This window comes from Actinia tenebrosa, unplaced genomic scaffold, assembly GCF_029948245.1.
Source record: "Actinia tenebrosa isolate PJP-AT-01 unplaced genomic scaffold, QUT_ActTen_1.0 PGA_scaffold17__23_contigs__length_9995812, whole genome shotgun sequence".
NCBI lineage: Eukaryota > Metazoa > Cnidaria > Anthozoa > Actiniaria > Actiniidae > Actinia > Actinia tenebrosa.
Window position 1 is genome coordinate 1,231,615 of NW_028292577.1, and position 17,020 is coordinate 1,248,634.

Below are 17,020 nucleotides of genomic sequence, written 5' to 3' on the forward strand. Positions count from 1 at the left end.
GTGCTTAAAGTGTCTTGACCTTTGAATGCCTTAATGCACCAAGGGCAAGGAATGCGAATACCGGCAACATATTCGTCTATTTCCCTGCAAAGTAGATCATAATCATTGCTTACGATGGTTAAATATCCATTTTCTTCATATCGTTCCAACATTACCCTTTGTTTCTCGGACAATACGCCGGTGCCTTTGGGTGTCTTCAATTCTATGCATAATCCATTGTATTTATTATGTTTGTTAAGGATCAGCAGATCGGGTTGGCCTGCCTGGTAGCCTTTCCGCCAGCTTTTAATGCGCTTACTTGCGGTGTCCTGCAGTTCTCCAAGACCTGGAACTATGATTACGTGCGAGTAGAACCTACGCACCCTGTGTACGGTTCTATCGTGTATGTCTGCCTCCGTTTCTATCTTAAATGCCATTGGATTTGAACCATTGAATCGCTTCTCCATATCGTATTTACCTGTCTTCCTTAGCGTGGGTAGAACGTCACCCAACACCCATTTCCTGAACTTTTTTGCTTCAGCCTTTTCAGATCCGAATATCAGTTCATAAAGACCTTCCTCCGTCAAATACACGGCATTGGGTTGTGCGTTAAGGGTGTCACGCTGAGTTACACCCTTTAAAGACTTCAAAGTTACCCTGTTTTCCTCTGATACGTGATCAGACGCCGCTTTTCTGGAATTTACGTAACCCAACGCCGCCGCCACCTCCTTCGCTTTGAAGTAAAGTTTATCGCCTTGCACTATGCATTGCAGTTTGGTTTCGTTGTTTTCGAATACGCGAAGCATATTATACCTAAGGAATATTTTTTATCCTTTCGCTTGGCTCAAGGAACGCGAATCAATACGCAACGCTCTTTAGCTGATTCATTTCTACGCTCAGTTGCGCGTCTGAGACTACGAAGATATACGCGTTGATCTTAGTAGTGTCGCTGGCATGTTTGGTGCGCTTGATCTCCAACGTAATGCCGTCCTGGGTATTTACCAGGCGCAATCCCTGTCCATGTAGGTCTTCGTCGTTCGTCGTGCGCATGTCGATCCACAGCGCATACTTATCCTTAAAGAATTCCTTTGGGCTAATTTGGTCGCCAAACTTACGCGCGACTTCCCGGTACGTATCCTCGGGCTTTATCCCTTGTGAGTAAACCTTATTAGGCACTCCGTTAATGCTAACGCCTACGTTAGTGATGTTAGGATTAAAGAATGCCTCAGAGTCACGCAATCCTGCCGTGTATGTCTTTGCGAACAGCAACATTATCCCTGTAAGGCTGCGCCTGGGAAGGTTAATGCTTTGGTTGATGACCTCTTCGACGTTGTTCGTAAAGCTGAACGTCTTGTACATCACGACGTGATCGTAAAGGAAAGCCTTCCCGGCGCTGTATTCCATGCCAGCGCTACGAGCCAGCTCTTCGCTGTATACCGTTTCGTACTGCAGCTCCAAGTTCTTGATGAAATAAGGATCCACGGCTGATGAACTTACATCTTTTCCTTGCAGGATGTTCGTAGTGTCTGCTAGGGTCACTTCGAACTGCAGTTCGCTTAGCTGCCTTGGGTAGTATGCACCGTGGTTCGTGATAATTTCGAAATCTAATGGAACGACATATTTAGTGCCATAAGCCGTCTTTATTTCGTCTTCTCCTGAGGCGCCAGAGGTTGCGCTTCTTACCTTGCGTATGGCTTCACTGGCGATTCCCTGCTCTATCCTTTGCGCGCGGTCAAATGCAGTCAACCATAAGTCTTTGTACGTGGTATACAGATCGTACCTGTTTAAGTCCAGCAAGGATTCCCCGGCGAACTTTACGCGCATTTTGGAAACAAGGTTTCTACCTGCATTATTGACGACGTGACGCGCGTCTGCGGTATCTGGCTGTATTGCTAGGTTAAACCTCAAAGCCAGGGTACCAGGAACCAATACTAGGTTATCCGTTAGGCGGGGTACGCCTACGTACAGGGTTTCTCCTGGCTTTGCGCTAGAAGGTGTGAATGTAACCCGGTGAAAGGTGCGTTCTGCTTTCAGTCCGCCAACCTGCTTAGGTAATACGTTGGGGTTTAACTTTGAGCTTATCATATATAATGGAAGTAGAAGGAACGGATCCAGATTTTGACCCTACCACTGAGGAAGGTCAAGTCGACATTAACGACGAAGAATACGACGCATGGACTAGAGGCACGGAAACCGTGCCTCACGTTTACGACATGGCCTTGATAAGCAGGTATGGTGATAGGTGGAGAAGCTTCAAGGCAGCCTTGAATCGCATGTGGCAATCGAGAAACCGCGGCAGCCCCGTCCCTGAGTACTTGGAACTTCGAAACATAGACGGAGCAACCGCGCGGGAAACCGTAGAGTGGGCAAAGCAGGAGCTAGAGCTGCGCTACAACAACTTCGATGCTGACGACGTAAAGCTCACGGAAAAGGGGAACAAAGTCCTCATAAGCGTCCAAGACTTAAAATTTCCCGACAAAAACCGCTGGACAAAACCGCAAAACCTCTTTGATAAGGAGGGCAACGTTAGGGGTGACGTCTCGAGATTAAAAGGCTTCCAGCGTGCCACTAGAAGCATGTTAGAAAGATTGGAAAACATAAATGAAAGGGCCGCACTAGAAAAACACGCCGAGGAACTACAAGAAACGCTGAAAGAAAAGGAAGCAAATTACGAAAAACAAATACGGCAGCTAACCGATGCTCAAAAGAAAGAAATCAAGGGCAAGAACGAAGTCATACTGCAATTCAAGCGAGAAGCTGAAACGGCTTTAGACGAAAGAGACCAAGCCAGACAAGCCCTCAATCTTGCCCTGCAAGACCTAGATATTAATAATGAGGAAGCTAAGGACTTACGGACCACCATAACTAGGTCTTTAGAGGAGCGGCGGCAGTTGGTTACTGAAATCAACGCTAAAGAGGAGCAACTTCGGCAAAGAGATCAGGCTATTGAAGACCTGGAGGGGCAAATAGAGCGGCAGCAGGAAATAATCGATGACCAAACTCGTCCCGAAGAGGAAAGGGAGGCAGCTCAAAAGGAAGTGGAGGCCCTCGAAATACGCCTTGCGGAATTGCGGGCTCAAAAGGAAAACCTGGAAAAAAAGTTGGGGCTTACCACCAAGGAAAAAGTAAAAAGAGCCCTTTTAAAGTATGGTATTCCGCTGGCGTTTGCGGTTGCTATTTCGGGCGTAGTAGGAGTTATCCTATCCGCGCTTAAGGCTACAGGCGCGGGCGTAAAGAAATTAGGTAATGGGCTGGCGGACTTGGGAAAAAAGATGGCAGCCGGCTTGCCTGGGCTGCTGGGTTCGGTTGTTTCCTTGGCGCTTAGGGCCGGCGGAGAACTGTTAAAGTTCGTGGGGAATAACATTTGGATCTTGGTCGTCGCTATTGGAGTGGTACTCCTGAAGAAGATTCAGGGTTAATCTTATCTGGGTACGTTACTGGGGGCTTATCCTTGTCGGGTACCCGAGGTGTTCTCGACTTGGGATAAGTAAAGATAGTATTCGCGCCGCCTCGATAATGCGGGACTAACGGCAGCACGCTCATGGCGCTAATGGGTTTGTGGTTCCAGGCGGCATCATCGTTTTTATGCACACCATTTATCACCACATAACCAAAGTTTGATCCGTCGCTGGTAACGTCGTCAGGAAACACCTGCAGCTTAGCATACTTACAGTTAACTACCACGTGAAACGTAACTGGTGTTAGGTTTTCACCGCTAAACTTGTTTGGCTCCATCGAAAAGTGAGCTACTCTCCTATTGCTCGAGGAAGTTCGATAGGGAGTTAAAGGCTCGTTATTCTCATCAACAAGCCTAAACCCCACGTTTGCGCTTACCAACGTACCAACGTTAACGGTGCAAACGACTAACGCAGGACCTCCAACTTCAACCCACATCCCCACATCGAACCACTCATGTTTGTTGTAACTCTCTGACCCTAGGTAGTGGAGGTAACGCATTTCGCTTAAATGTGGATTCATATATTTAAAGGCTAAGCACCGTAAGAGTGCTAATTGTCATGTGATTATAAGCCTTATTTCTCTGATCTTCTATGCTATTTATGCAAACGCTCCCGGTGTCGTCTACGCGTATCTGCAGCTTTACCTCCCCATGGCAATCGGCAACCATGTGTAAAGTCCAAACCGATAAATTTTCAGCGCTACTCGTCGGTGGTTCTGCGGAAAAGTGTGCTGGCTCCCTGTTGTTCGTCTTCGCGCGCATTGGCTGTAGTGCGCCGTTAACATCGCAAAATCGAAACCCAATGTTAGCATGACTCGCGGAGCCAAGACAAATGCTACAAAGGATTAATTTCTTCCCTGAGTAGTTCAAATTCACGGACATGCCCGTGACATCAACCCAAGATGCCTGGGTGTATTTTTTCTCGCCTGTGTAAGTCGTATAAACGCAATCTACTCCAGTTACGTAGGGGTTGTTCATCGCCATATATAATAGCTCAGACCAATGCTTGCAGCTGCTAGGCCGACCTTTAGTAAGTTATGGTCATATTCCTCAGGTATCGCAGGCAGGACCTTCTTAACTACGGGTAGCTTCGTTTCGTGTGACTTTTTTGGTTTCTCTACGAAGTGAGGAATGCCCTTGGTCATGTCAGAGTTCACGTCATTCACCCCAAACTTCATATCCTTAGTAGCTCGTTGAAGTTTGTTGTTGTATCCTACTACAGAACCAGTATTTATAGATAAATTACTTGGCATTAACCAACAACCCGGGGCTACTGCATAGTCCAACCTCGCCTTAGAATTTTGTATGGCTAGTTGGTAACGCTGTACGCCCTTGCTAATGTCGCCCTCCAAGATTGAACTTTCAAATAAGATCAAGGCTTCGGCTCGCGTTTCTTCTGCGGCGCCAGTATTTCCGATTATGCTGGATCGGGTGTTTACCTGAGCTCCAAGGATAGAATACACGTAAGCTTCTATGCTGCGGTTTAAACGGGCAAGGCCGGCTTTGGTTAGTCCTTTACCTTCTGGGGGTATGAAATTAAGATATTGCTTCGTTTGCTCGTCGTTGGTAATTTTGATAATCAGTGGATTGGCCCCTGCATACTTACCGCCCTCATCTTTGAACAGAGGTCCGTCTCTGACTTCCTTAGTGGTTTTGGCATTTGGTTCAAAGAAGGTGCTACTGTCGTGAGTTTCCTTATGATATCCCGTGTTCCATCGCAACTGCAGCGCATGAACTTCCCTGTTGCTTAGCTCGTGCCCACCAATCCCCCAATAAGCCCAAATGTGCCCCAAACCATTGTTAGCACCGGTAGTGCATCGGAAATCCTTCCCTACAACGTCAAACTCCTTACAGAGTCTGTCATAAGCCGGCACGCTGTATTTATTATCTCTTGGATAAAACGCGGCATCTCCCGGCAGCGCAATAACACCCATCTCATGCAGTATTCTTCGGACGGTAAAGTGGAAGTGAAACATAAATATCGAATTCTTCATCAACTTCGCACTTACACCGCAGCCGCTGGTGGCACACCAAACCGCAAAGTTTAGTTGCTGCGGCCAATAACGCATGTTAGGGCCACTTAACCATTCATGAGATTCCTTAGCGGTGGTATGATTAATGGGAACGTTTTTGAAGATATCTCGCACCTTTAACGGAAAGGAATGGTTGTTAGAGACCCGCATGTTCAACGTTAAGCCCAGGCTTGGGTGTTTATCGAATGAAACTGCGGGTATCGGATAAGTACCGGTACCCAGCAATAATTCCTTTGACCAACCTTGCACGGGTTTAGGCTTATGCGGTAAGATCTTAGGATGCTTCAGTTGATCGTCTATTTGATTAACCAGCGTAGGCTTCAAATCCTCGTTGCTGTACATCCTGGAGCCGTTGAAGTAAATCCCATCAGGCCTCCTTTCGAACTTACTAGGGTCTGCATGCGGAAACATCTTCCTGAAGGCCCTCCAGTTCCAGTAATCCCGGTTGTCGTGATGTGGCTGCTCCTGTATATCATTCCCAAAAGCGTCGTACATTAGTATATATAATGGATGTTATACCATCAGCACCTAAGTTGTACCCAGATGTTCCCTATACTACACCTAACGAACTAAACGCCGAAAACTTCAGGCTTAATAAAGCGAACTTAATCCTGGCTTACTTGGAAGGGCAGGCAAAACACTACGAAAAAGTCCGAAAAAAGTACGTCAGAGCCCGGAGTACGCTACATAAGATTGCGATAACTTCAGGATCCATATCTGTTGTGTTAACGGGCTCCGGCGTTGCTACTTCGCTTACTGGACCGGGAATAATCGTTGGAGTTCCTTTGGCTGGCGTTGGGGCAGCCTGTGGTATTATTTCTGCTGTTGCTACGGGTATTATGAAGCAGTTGTCAAGCAAAATATCCAAGCATGACACGACAATAGCTCTGTCAAGGGCTAAAGTAAATACAATTACCGATCTTGTCTCAAAGGCTTTGCGTGACAGAAAGATAGACGACGTAGAATTCTCGCTTATCTTAGCCGAAGAGGAAAAGTACGAGAAATTAAAGACGGACATAAGGAATAAAAAAACAGTCGTAAGAGATCTTTCCGAGGAATCTCGCAAAAAGATCTATCAAGAAGCGAAAGAAGAGCTTCAAAGAAAGCTTGCTCAGTAAACATCTGCTTCGAAAAGAGCGAGACAGGATTTCATTTGCATATTGAACGACAGTCTGGAAATTATGCGTAATATAAATTCAGTGAATTATTACGCGTAATATAAATTCAGTGAATTATTTGGCGAATTATTACGCGTAATATAAATTATTTGCATGACCTTATTTGGCAAATTATTACGCGTAATATAAATTCATCGTATGAATTACGTGTAATATGTTATTGTCGCCTCGGAATCCATCCTAACAGGGGGTGGTTGGGGTCTATTTCGTAAAATATTTCGTAAATTACGTCAGGGTAATAAGGAATATCCTTATCCAGCCGACAAAACATCCACTCGGCTCTGCTCATATCAGAAACCTCGGGAATAGACTTACCGGTAATTTCAGACAAAAGATAGGGAATAGCTTTGTAATATTTCCCTAGTTTTAATTTTTTCAGCGTTTTCCGTAGACTTTGCGGGGTTGGCTCTTCTAAATGGTTCATAATTCTTTCCATTACTTCGTCGTCTAAATATACCGGCCGATGACCTTGAATGTGACTCATCCAGTCTCTGAAGTATTTTATTCTTTTGTATGGGGTCTTCTTACGGCCTCCATTAGCGTAATACTGCTCTTTGGTAGCACAAGGCACGGCATTACGAATATTTTTACCGCACTCGTAACACTGTGCTGACGTGTCGTCTTCTATTTGCATTTTCTTACCACAACAAATATACTTATTTGGTTTAGTAGGTACAAACTTGGGTTTCAAGCACTTTACACAGAAATCATAAACAAACTCTTTACATTCTTCGCACTCCATATATAGACTAATATATTTGCGCTGTTGCCCCCAACCACACTTGGAGTGGGGGTCGTCCGTAGGTGGATTTTTGACACGAGTCTTGCCCGTGTTGAGATTGCGCTGGAACCCCCATTCCCTATACTACTACTGTGGATAGTAATGTATTGAGAGGGAGCCTGACAAGAAATAGCAAGTCATGGCTTTACTAAGTCTTGGAATTGGAATGTGCACAACTGAAAACCTTTAAGGAAAATTCATTGCAGGGCAAGTCTGTATTTTAGGTTCACACGGCCAAAGACTGCGTGTGAAAACCTTTAAGGAGGATCAATTGGAGGGTAAGTCTGGATTTTGGTTTCACACGGCCAAAGACTGCGTATGATCTCAACTGTTGATAGTAATGTATAGAGAGGGAGCCTGACAAGAAATAACAAGGCATGGCTTTACTAAATCTTGGAATTGGAATGTGCAGAACTGAAAACCTTTAAGGAGGTATCATTGCAGGGCAAGTCTGGATTTTAGGTTCACACGGCTAAAGACTTCGTTTGAAAACCTTTAAGGAGGATGCATTGGAGGGCAATGCTGGATTTTGTTTTCACACGGCTAAAGGCTGCGTGTGATCTCTACTGTTGATGGTAATTTATTGTATAGAGAGGGAGCCTGACAAGAAATAAAAAGACTTGGCTTTTCTAATTCTTGTAATTGGAACGAGCACAACTTAAATGCTTTAAGTGGGATCAATTTTACTTATTGGATGAAGTGGAGAAGAAAGGTTCGCGTTCTGGATATAAGGTCTCTCTTTTGCAGACAAATCTGAAGACACTGTGAGGTTGGGTGTTTGGCGGGGGCGGGACATCTGTCAATTGATAGCGCAAGTTGTCCTAAGGTGAACTCAATTTTCGGTTTGAATAAAAACTGAGAAAGCATGGCCATTCAATCCTTTAGTGTTTAGGAGTTTTAAGTTTTAAGAGGTGTCAGAAAAGATGGAACAGGGATAACTGGCTTTGTGGCAGCGATTAACGTTCATAGCGACGTTGCTTTTTGATCCTACAAAGTCGGCTCTTCCTATCATTGCGAAGCAGAATTCGCCAAGTGTTGGATTGTTCACCCACTAATAGGAAACGTGAGCTGGGTTTAGACAGTCGTGAGGCAGGTTAGTTTTACCCTACTGATGAAGTGTTGTTGCAATGAAGTGTTGCTGCAGATTCAGACAATTGGCATTTGTACTTGAATTTGACTGAACGCATCTAAGTCAAATTCCCTTCTAGAACGCAACGATCTACCTCCAGAGGATTTAAGGCAAACAATACCCGCCAAGGCACTAAAGGATAGCAAAGTTAAACATTTCTGGAGCTAAATCCTTTGCAGACCAAAGTTGTAGAGTAGCCTTGTTCTTACGATGTTCTGAGATTAAGTTTTGTTTTTCACCCAACACAGCATACTCCTCGTTGAGAAAACACGGCATTTCTGGGCCTACCTTCGTCCTCTCGGGCGTCGTGAACCAGGCCCCGGATATCGCGTTCTCTTGGACGATTAACTTCTTTATCTGTTTATCACTACGTCAATTCCCAACACACACTCATGTTATTCAGGGTTAGTGTCAAAAAGGGGTAATACTATAACCGTGCTGAAAATGAAAGCAAATGATCGGAATTCGGATGTTGCACACCGATAGCACTATTTTACACAAAGCATTGGAGCCATTGGGCAATGTTTTACAGCATTCCCCTTTTTAACCCTAACCCTAACCCTAACTCTTGTTCAGAAATAAAGACTTTTTCGTATTACTTTATTCATTTAGATTTAGATAGATTTAGATAGATTTTTATTGAAAATTTTATCGCAGCACATGGGCTGAATTACGTAATTATGTACAAACAATAAAAAATATAATTATAATAATAATGATAATAATTAAAAAACAATATTAATAATATAGTAGCAATATAAAATTGTAGCAATAATAATTCTAACAAATATTTAGGGAGTAAAGATAATAAAGTAAAAAAAATATCATTATCGTCATTATTGTCATCATTACAGTTATAGATCATTGTAAAAAAAAACGTCATCGCTTATCACCACCGCAATTACAGCAGTGGCGCAGCTCAACGGCTTCGAGCTGAAAGCATGTAAAGACGGCTTTAGTAGCCGTTTTCATCATCGTCATGTAACATTTGTTATCACCGCCATCGCGATCTCTACAAGAGATCATGACCATATCATCGCCATCATCACCATCATCACCACCTTCATTATCATGCATCTCCATTATCACCATCGTCAACATGATCACCACTACCACCACCATCGTCATCATCATCACCATCATCATCATACGGATGTACATAATATTTTCTCACAAATCCCACGGTCAAGTAAATAGCCTGCGTTAACAGGAGAAAAGTTTCGCAAAATTTCGATAATAGTTTTAAACATGACGAGCTGGAGAGCCTATTTTACGGTAAACAGCATGTAGTCTTGGTTGCTACAGATAATAGCTAATCCGATTTCCGTGATGTCAAGATGACGAATGCCAGGCAAAAAAATCAAGCATCTGTAAAAATATGCCTACACTCGATCTATTTAGAGTTATAAACCAAGTCAATCGCACAAATAGGTCGCTCGGCTATGAAAGTCCCAATAAGACACCCAAAGCATAATATACTTGTCATATAATCACTTATTACCTGTAGGATTAAAAATGCCAATGAAACAATTTCATTGAAATAAACATTTATGAAAAGTACAACACAAGCTAAGAACAGACGTATTACAAAACAGAAACTGGACACATCTATCACAAAACACAGTGATCTAAGTTAGCATGCAAATTATACAGGTATACAAGTACCTAAGCATGAATGTGCCTACAGATCTATCACAAAACACGGACAGTGACCTAAGTAAGCATGCAAATTATACAGGTATACAAGTACCTAAGCATAAATGCTGCCTACAGATCTATCACAAAACACAGTGATCTAAGTAAGCAAGCAAATTATACAGGTATACAAGTACCTAAGCATAAATGCTGCCTACAGATCTATCACAAAACACAGTGATCTAAGTAAGCATGCAAATTATACAGGTATACAAGTACCTAAGCATAAATGCTGCCTACAGATCTAATACAAAGACAATAAACGCACATCAAATACATAAAATAACAGTAAAAAGGCTAGAGCAGTGATAATGTGTAAGAAAAACCTGAAATCCTTTGATCTGGCCCAATAGTTTATCGAAACGTTCTCAGTGACCCTTTCAAATAAAGCGCCACAGAAGAGTCACATGATATCTTATAACGACGTAAATACTGCTTCAGTGATGTATAAATGTGCCGTCCATTGATAGTGGCATGCTGTGTTAATCCGTACGATGACATGCATTACACAAGTATTCCCTATGCAAGAATAGAAACGTAATTTGAGACCAGCACTTTAAAAGTGCTGCTTCACGCCGGTAACTAGGCCGTGTAGCTCGTCATGTAACTTATTTATTTATTTTAGGACTATTACATCATATTTCATCAAAACGGCTATTTACACAGGCTATCACGTGGTGTGTGACCCCACCCACTGTGTTTGACGAACACACTCAAACAATGCTGCTTAGAGTTGTTTGTTGATTGAACACTAATTGTTTGACTCTCCGGAATACTTGGTTTGTTTACACATTACATTTATGGTTAGGGGTTATTAGCGGAGCTCCCGCGCGAGCGGAGCACCATACTTAAGAAAAAATGGTAAACCATCGAGTTGATTTTTCATGGCTTGGCTGACGTCACTTCTGTCCGTCCGTACGTACGTACGTCCGTGTACACAGCACAGGAATCCCGCTTGATGTCAAAGCAAAACTACCTACAAATGCGGCTCTCTATTAACTATGCTCAAATGCACAGAAAAACGCTTTAGGACAAGTAATAGAGCAAAAACAATTTTTAAAAACTTTCATGTAGTGAAAGATGGATCAAGAAGTGTTCTTCAAGAATTCAGGTGTTATTAAACAGAAAGTTGTGTAATACGGGTGTGTATTTTTACGAGTCATTTTAGTATTTTGACGAGCCCGTAGGGCGACCGAATATGAAAAAGAAAATAACCTTTATTTAGCTTTTTACAAAGTTTTTCAGAACGAGCGACCTTGGCTCGCGCTCGCGAAAAAAACAAATGACGATTTCTTCAACCTGATTGGTTCTCGTAAAATATTCTGTTTTTCTATTGCCTCTCGTGAGAAAAACCCTTCAAATGTTCGGTAGGGAAAAAAGAGTTGTTAGTTTTTGAAATTTAGTCAAACAACAAGTTTAATTATGTTCTCAAAACTTCCATAAATTATGATGAAGCGATTACAAATTGATTGCCTAAACTGTCAAAACTGAAGGGAAATATTCCTAGTGGCAAGTGAAAAACGAAAGCGTCGTTCAAAAAGATACAAAAGCCAAAATGAAGCGTAAAGTTTGATTTTTTCTGCCTCGTGGAATCCGGTGCTGGCTTCATGACTCTTAGACATGCTTGGTTTTTGGTCGCTTGAAAGGCTGTTGATCTATTTCTTCTTCTTGTAGCATTGTTGGCTAGTTAAATTGTATTGTACAGTTATTGAACACTGCCCCAGGAAGCACTGAACTAGGAGCAATTGAGCTACATGGTGGATTAGAACTTTGCAAGGGCAACGGCCGGCCGGCACTGGGTACGCTCGTTTCCTTCACTTCGTTTGCTAATGATTAGCGACATTCTTCTTTGCTGTTCTTCTGATGCTTCGGAGTAGCTATCGATTGACTTCAGGTTTTTGTGACCAGATAGCTGGGCAATGTCCAAAGGATTGACATTTTTGTGTCGTAGCGTGGTCATCATCGTTCGTCTTGCTGAGTGGTTGGTACGTTTACCTTGGAGATCAGCTCTACGTACAGGCATGCTCTTCATAAAATTCCCAAGGGAATTTACACCAAGTGGGCAACTTTTATACCACACACTGGTCTTTGGTTTGGTGATATAAGCAAGGTAGAAAGGACTTTCAGGTGTCTTCATTGTCTCTGGTATTCTATCCAGGTACGTCTTAAATATTTTCACTGGACACCGGTCTGTATTTGTTGCGTACATCCTGGGATTAAAATATCTTTCAGGCACTGAATCCTTCGCTCCGGTTCGAGTGTTGCTTCCTCTTTCAGTACACCAAATGACATACTCTCTTCCATTTTCTTTTTGTATTTTTAGGTCACCTTGTTCAAATTTGCGGTATTCGTCTCTCGCTCGCCATCCTAAATGTAAGGTGTTATTAAGCCACACGGTCCTCAGAAGAGAAAGGGGAGAATGGCAACCAAGCTGACCTTCGCTCCAAAGCTTCTCGATCTGTTTTGCAGATAATCCAAGAGATTTTGAATTCACTAGACTCTGCCCTTAAGTTGAGCTCAACCGTGAAAGACTTTTAACGGACATTAAAACAACATCTTATTTCAGATTTTCTAAAACCTTAATGTAATTTAAATGTACAATTTATTTATCTATTTATTTATTTACTTTATTCTTTGATCTTTTCTTTTTGCTTCTTATATAATTATATATAGTATTATTTTAATTGTAATTAATTAGGCCCTTTATTCTGAAAAGCCTTATAGAGGACGAATAAAGTATGTATGTATGTATGTATGTATGTATGTATTTATTTGGACGCAGTTCTTTCCGTTTGGATTCCAAACTCTCTCTCGACTTCTGGAATTCCTTGTCTGTGAGGCTACTGTATATAATTTGCCATTTTCTCTCAAGAATCTGTCGATACTTCTTTGAAAGGCTGTTAAAGTATCTTGCTCATAGTCACTGCCATCTGATTTTCTAACTTTTATGAAAAAATGCGAGAGAAGTTGATTCAGCTCTTCTCCTGGCACTTCAAGGATGTCTCGAGAGTCTTTGGCAACGTCGAGACGCCATCTCTGGAAAATCTTGAGGTCAGACGCCGTCTTTTTCACTGTTTCTTGCCAGCATCCAATTTTTTTGCTGCTGTTGTGGTTGTGGTTCTGTGTTCTCGTTAATTTTCCAAAAAATCTATGTCGCATACCAGTTTTTTTTACCAGGTAATTTCACGCGCTACGATTGGTCAATTTGCGGTCCATAACTTACGGTACGGACCGAAAAATGACGGGAAATGGTTCACTGAGTGTACGTACTTATGATTCTTTAAAACATTCAAATCTTTATTTAAAAAATATATTTCTGGATGAAAATCGTCGGGAAACCTTCAATAAACTATTAAAGATAACTGGAAGTCACTGGCATTTAATGTAAAACTTATCAAACAAGCGACAACTCTTTCATACAAGCGACAACTCTTTCGATCAAGGCTCTACAAGGCACTAGTTGAGCGATTTTGTACGACTAGAAATGACTAGAAAAACTAACTATGCTATCTCAAACTACAAACTAAAGGGTGGTGAATAGCGGCTATTTCAGTAAATGAAATAAAGACGGGTTTGCGAGTACAATTAACGTAAATTTGTTATTTCAGTAAGCTTACAACGTCAAGTTTGAACTTATCTGAATCGATCGGGTGAAGAAGCCAGTAGTTTCTTTCGTTAACGATTTAAGCAGTTTTCTAGGCTCATCCGCTCTTGAAGTATTTCCATACTTCAGTAATATTTCATCCCCACTTGAATTTGAATGCATATTTGGACAGGAGAGTTGGCAGTACCTTTTTTAATTGAGTCAAAAGTGTGCCGTGTTCATGACTTCAGCCATTGTGCATATGGCGGCCTGCTTCAAACAGTCAAAACGTTGAAAATTGACGAAAACTATCCATGTTCAGCGAGCCGTAACTTTCCAAAGCTTCTCATTCATTTCTGGAGAGAGTTTTTGAGTTTTTGTATCAATAAAAGGCAGGAAAACAAACGGAAGGCTGTAGTATTTTTCATTTTGGTTGTGAATATCTTGAAGCTTGAAGTACGATAGTTTTCTGTCTCAATCTCATGTTGAGTTCTTGAGGTCTTCTTTTGATGCCTTTTTTGCTTTGCATTTACATGTTTTGCAAAAGAAAGGCTCACTTTTGTTAACTAGTATTTCAAAAAACTTTAAACTATAGCTAATTCCTTTCAAAGTAAACTAAAACATCTCTTTTTGAGCGACTCAAACACTACACGACTTTTGGCACGTACAGGAAGCCCTTCCAATGCAGTTCTCGTTTGACATGCGCTGTCAACTTAACTTTTTGTTGCTTCGCCTCTTTTTAATCTCAATGCCTTGCCATATAATAATAACTTATTAACCTCGTTTACTCTGTCCGTACCGTAAGTTATGGATCCTCGTTTTTTCCACTTTTTTATGACCCGCGCGCTACGCGGTCCATAACTTACGGTACGGACCTCGCACTCGGTTAATAAGAGCTATTTATGAAGACCTCCATCCGGTTAGCTCAGTTGGTAAGAGCGTCGGTCTGTTGTGCGGGAGGTCGTGGTTCAAGCGTCGGCCGGACCAAAACTCAGGGTCTTAAAACAACTGAGGAGAAGGTTCTGCCTTTGTAATTATATCTGCAAATGGTTAGACCTTCAAGTCTTCTCGGACAAGGACTTTAAACCGTAGGCCCTGTCTCCCAACCCTTCCTAACCTACAGTAAATGGGGGACATAGAAGAACCACTGAGGACGTAAAAAGAAACCCTGGCAGTGACCACCCTCAGTGCCTCTTAACCATCTCTCATGCTTGTAAATTGCACAAAAAGCAATCTGTCATTCACAACTCCATAGCGCCTTTGATTATATCCACATAGAAAAGAGCGCTATAGAAATCATCATCATCATCATCATGATAATTTACGATATCATGCTCAACCTCATCCAATAATTGCTTAATATTTGCACTCGTTTTGGTTTTTATTTGCACTGAAAAGCGCGCGGTCGTATAATAACGTATATTATTTAGCTTTGTAAATCTTTAGCAATTCGGTTGTTTTTAACCAACTATAGTATATTTTTCGTTCAAGAAAAATGCAGCTTTATGTTCGCCTCCTATCGCGAGGTCCCATCGGCAAAACAAAGAAGACTTTCATTTGAATAATTTTATATCTTTCTACAAATAATTTATTTAATTATTGAATAAAAAATAAATTTACACCAAATATTCAACTGTTTATTAAGCTGTTCGAGCAAGTATGGTTATAATCAAAGGTAAACCCATGGTAAGCTCGTGAAGCTTTTTGAGTACCAATGAACTAAGATAAAATGACAAATGACACTTGATGACTCATTTCATTGAGGGTATTGTGACCCGAGTAAGGTGATAGTCAGAGTTATGTTTTGTGCAAACAAACTGTTGTCTTTATCAATTAAGAGGAAATTTTTTTCAATAAATGAGCAATAATGGCAAAAAGCGCCAAAAACTAGACTTTCGTATGAGTTCTGATCGCAATTTTCGTTTTTGGTTAACACTCAAAACCTTTTTTAAACAGTTAGAAAATGATGTACTATAATAAAATGCCTGTTTGACGTGGTATTTTCAATTGTGCAAAGATGTTTTTGCACAAATTGGAAAAACTTTTAAGTTTACAAATAAATATATATAAAGATTACAAATATGAAAATATATATATATATGGGAGAAAGAAATACACAATATATGATAAAATCTATTAAAAATTGGCTAGAATCCTTTCTCAGTTTCGGATAAATTTTCTGGTTACGAGTCTAATCGATCCAATATATGACAAACCAGGCTGTTTTCGGATTCTTCTTCCAACGTGATGATAAATACGACAATCTCATATCTCAAGGTCCAATAATAATAGCATAAAGTAAACTAAGAATACTCAAAATATGCTGCTGATTACAAGTGATTATGAAGTAATCGAAAATCCAAAATGGCTTCCTCTACAAACAACGTGCGTGGATCCTTCCAATGACGTCACTGTGCTAATACAATGGATTCCATGGTTACGGGAATTACCCAAAACGATTGGCTGAGAAGCGTTATCCGAAAAATGCGAAATCTAGCCACCACGATAGCTCTTCACGAGCTAAAAATGAGCTTAAATTTGTGTTGTTGAGAGATGTTATTGAATAAAGACCTAGACAGACTTTCACTTTAAAAAGCTAAAAAAATTCGTCATTTTGTATTTTGCATTGCCTTTTGCATTATTTTCTATTTTTTCTCAGTTGTTCTTGTCAAGTTCAACCACAGGTAGCCCAAGCTTGGTTTCTGTGGTAAAAGAGGTAATTAAAGTAAGCTTATTTTCTGCTCACCTTAACCAGTTTTCTGTTTTTTGGTCTTGATTTGCCCTAAATCTCCAGATTTTCGATTTCAATGAAAGGCATTCGAGGAAAATTTCACTAAACTTGATATTGTATTGGATTATCTGTAGTTATCTTTCGTTTTTCTTTAAGTAAAAGAGATTCAAAGCCTAAAACTGTCGGCCTTGGAAAATTTTGTCGAAGAAAATCTTCAAAGAACAAAACTAACCCCTGGGGGTGGTGGTGAGTTGTGAACAAAATTCCTAAGTGGGAGAGTATACTCGCGCAAAAAACAAAACAAACAAAAAACAAAAACAAAAAAACAAAAACAAAAAAACAAAAACAAAAAAACAACAAAAACAAAGAACACTGTACTGCATTTCGATTCGATTTCACTGCATGGTTTTTATTATGGGAAAAATTATCATCATTTCGAATAAAATATAATTGA

General features: G+C 41.1%; 1 protein-coding gene across 1 annotated transcript; it reads right to left on the reverse strand.

Moving 5' to 3' along the window:
* Positions 1-5,676: 5,676 nt before the first annotated feature.
* On the reverse strand, positions 5,677-7,431 carry LOC148910181 (uncharacterized). The gene is made up of 2 exons (XM_089031905.1): positions 6,963-7,431; positions 5,677-5,934 (listed from the first exon to the last, which is right to left on the reverse strand). Exons 1-2 carry the CDS (start codon positions 7,387-7,389, stop codon positions 5,858-5,860), a joined length of 504 nt encoding a protein of 167 aa, XP_088888031.1. The 5' UTR covers positions 7,390-7,431; the 3' UTR covers positions 5,677-5,857.
* Between the last annotated feature and the right edge of the window lie 9,589 nt (positions 7,432-17,020).

What these genes read in the sequence shown, in the direction of transcription:
- LOC148910181 (XM_089031905.1), bottom strand. Translation starts at nt 7,389, where the DNA reads ATGGAGTGCGAAGAATGTAAAGAGTTTGTTTATGATTTCTGTGTAAAG. An exon ending in TCTTTTGTCTGAAATTACCG is followed by an intron (nt 5,935 to 6,962) that starts GTAAGTCTATTC and finishes AATGATATACAG; the next exon opens with GAGCAGCCACATCACGACAA.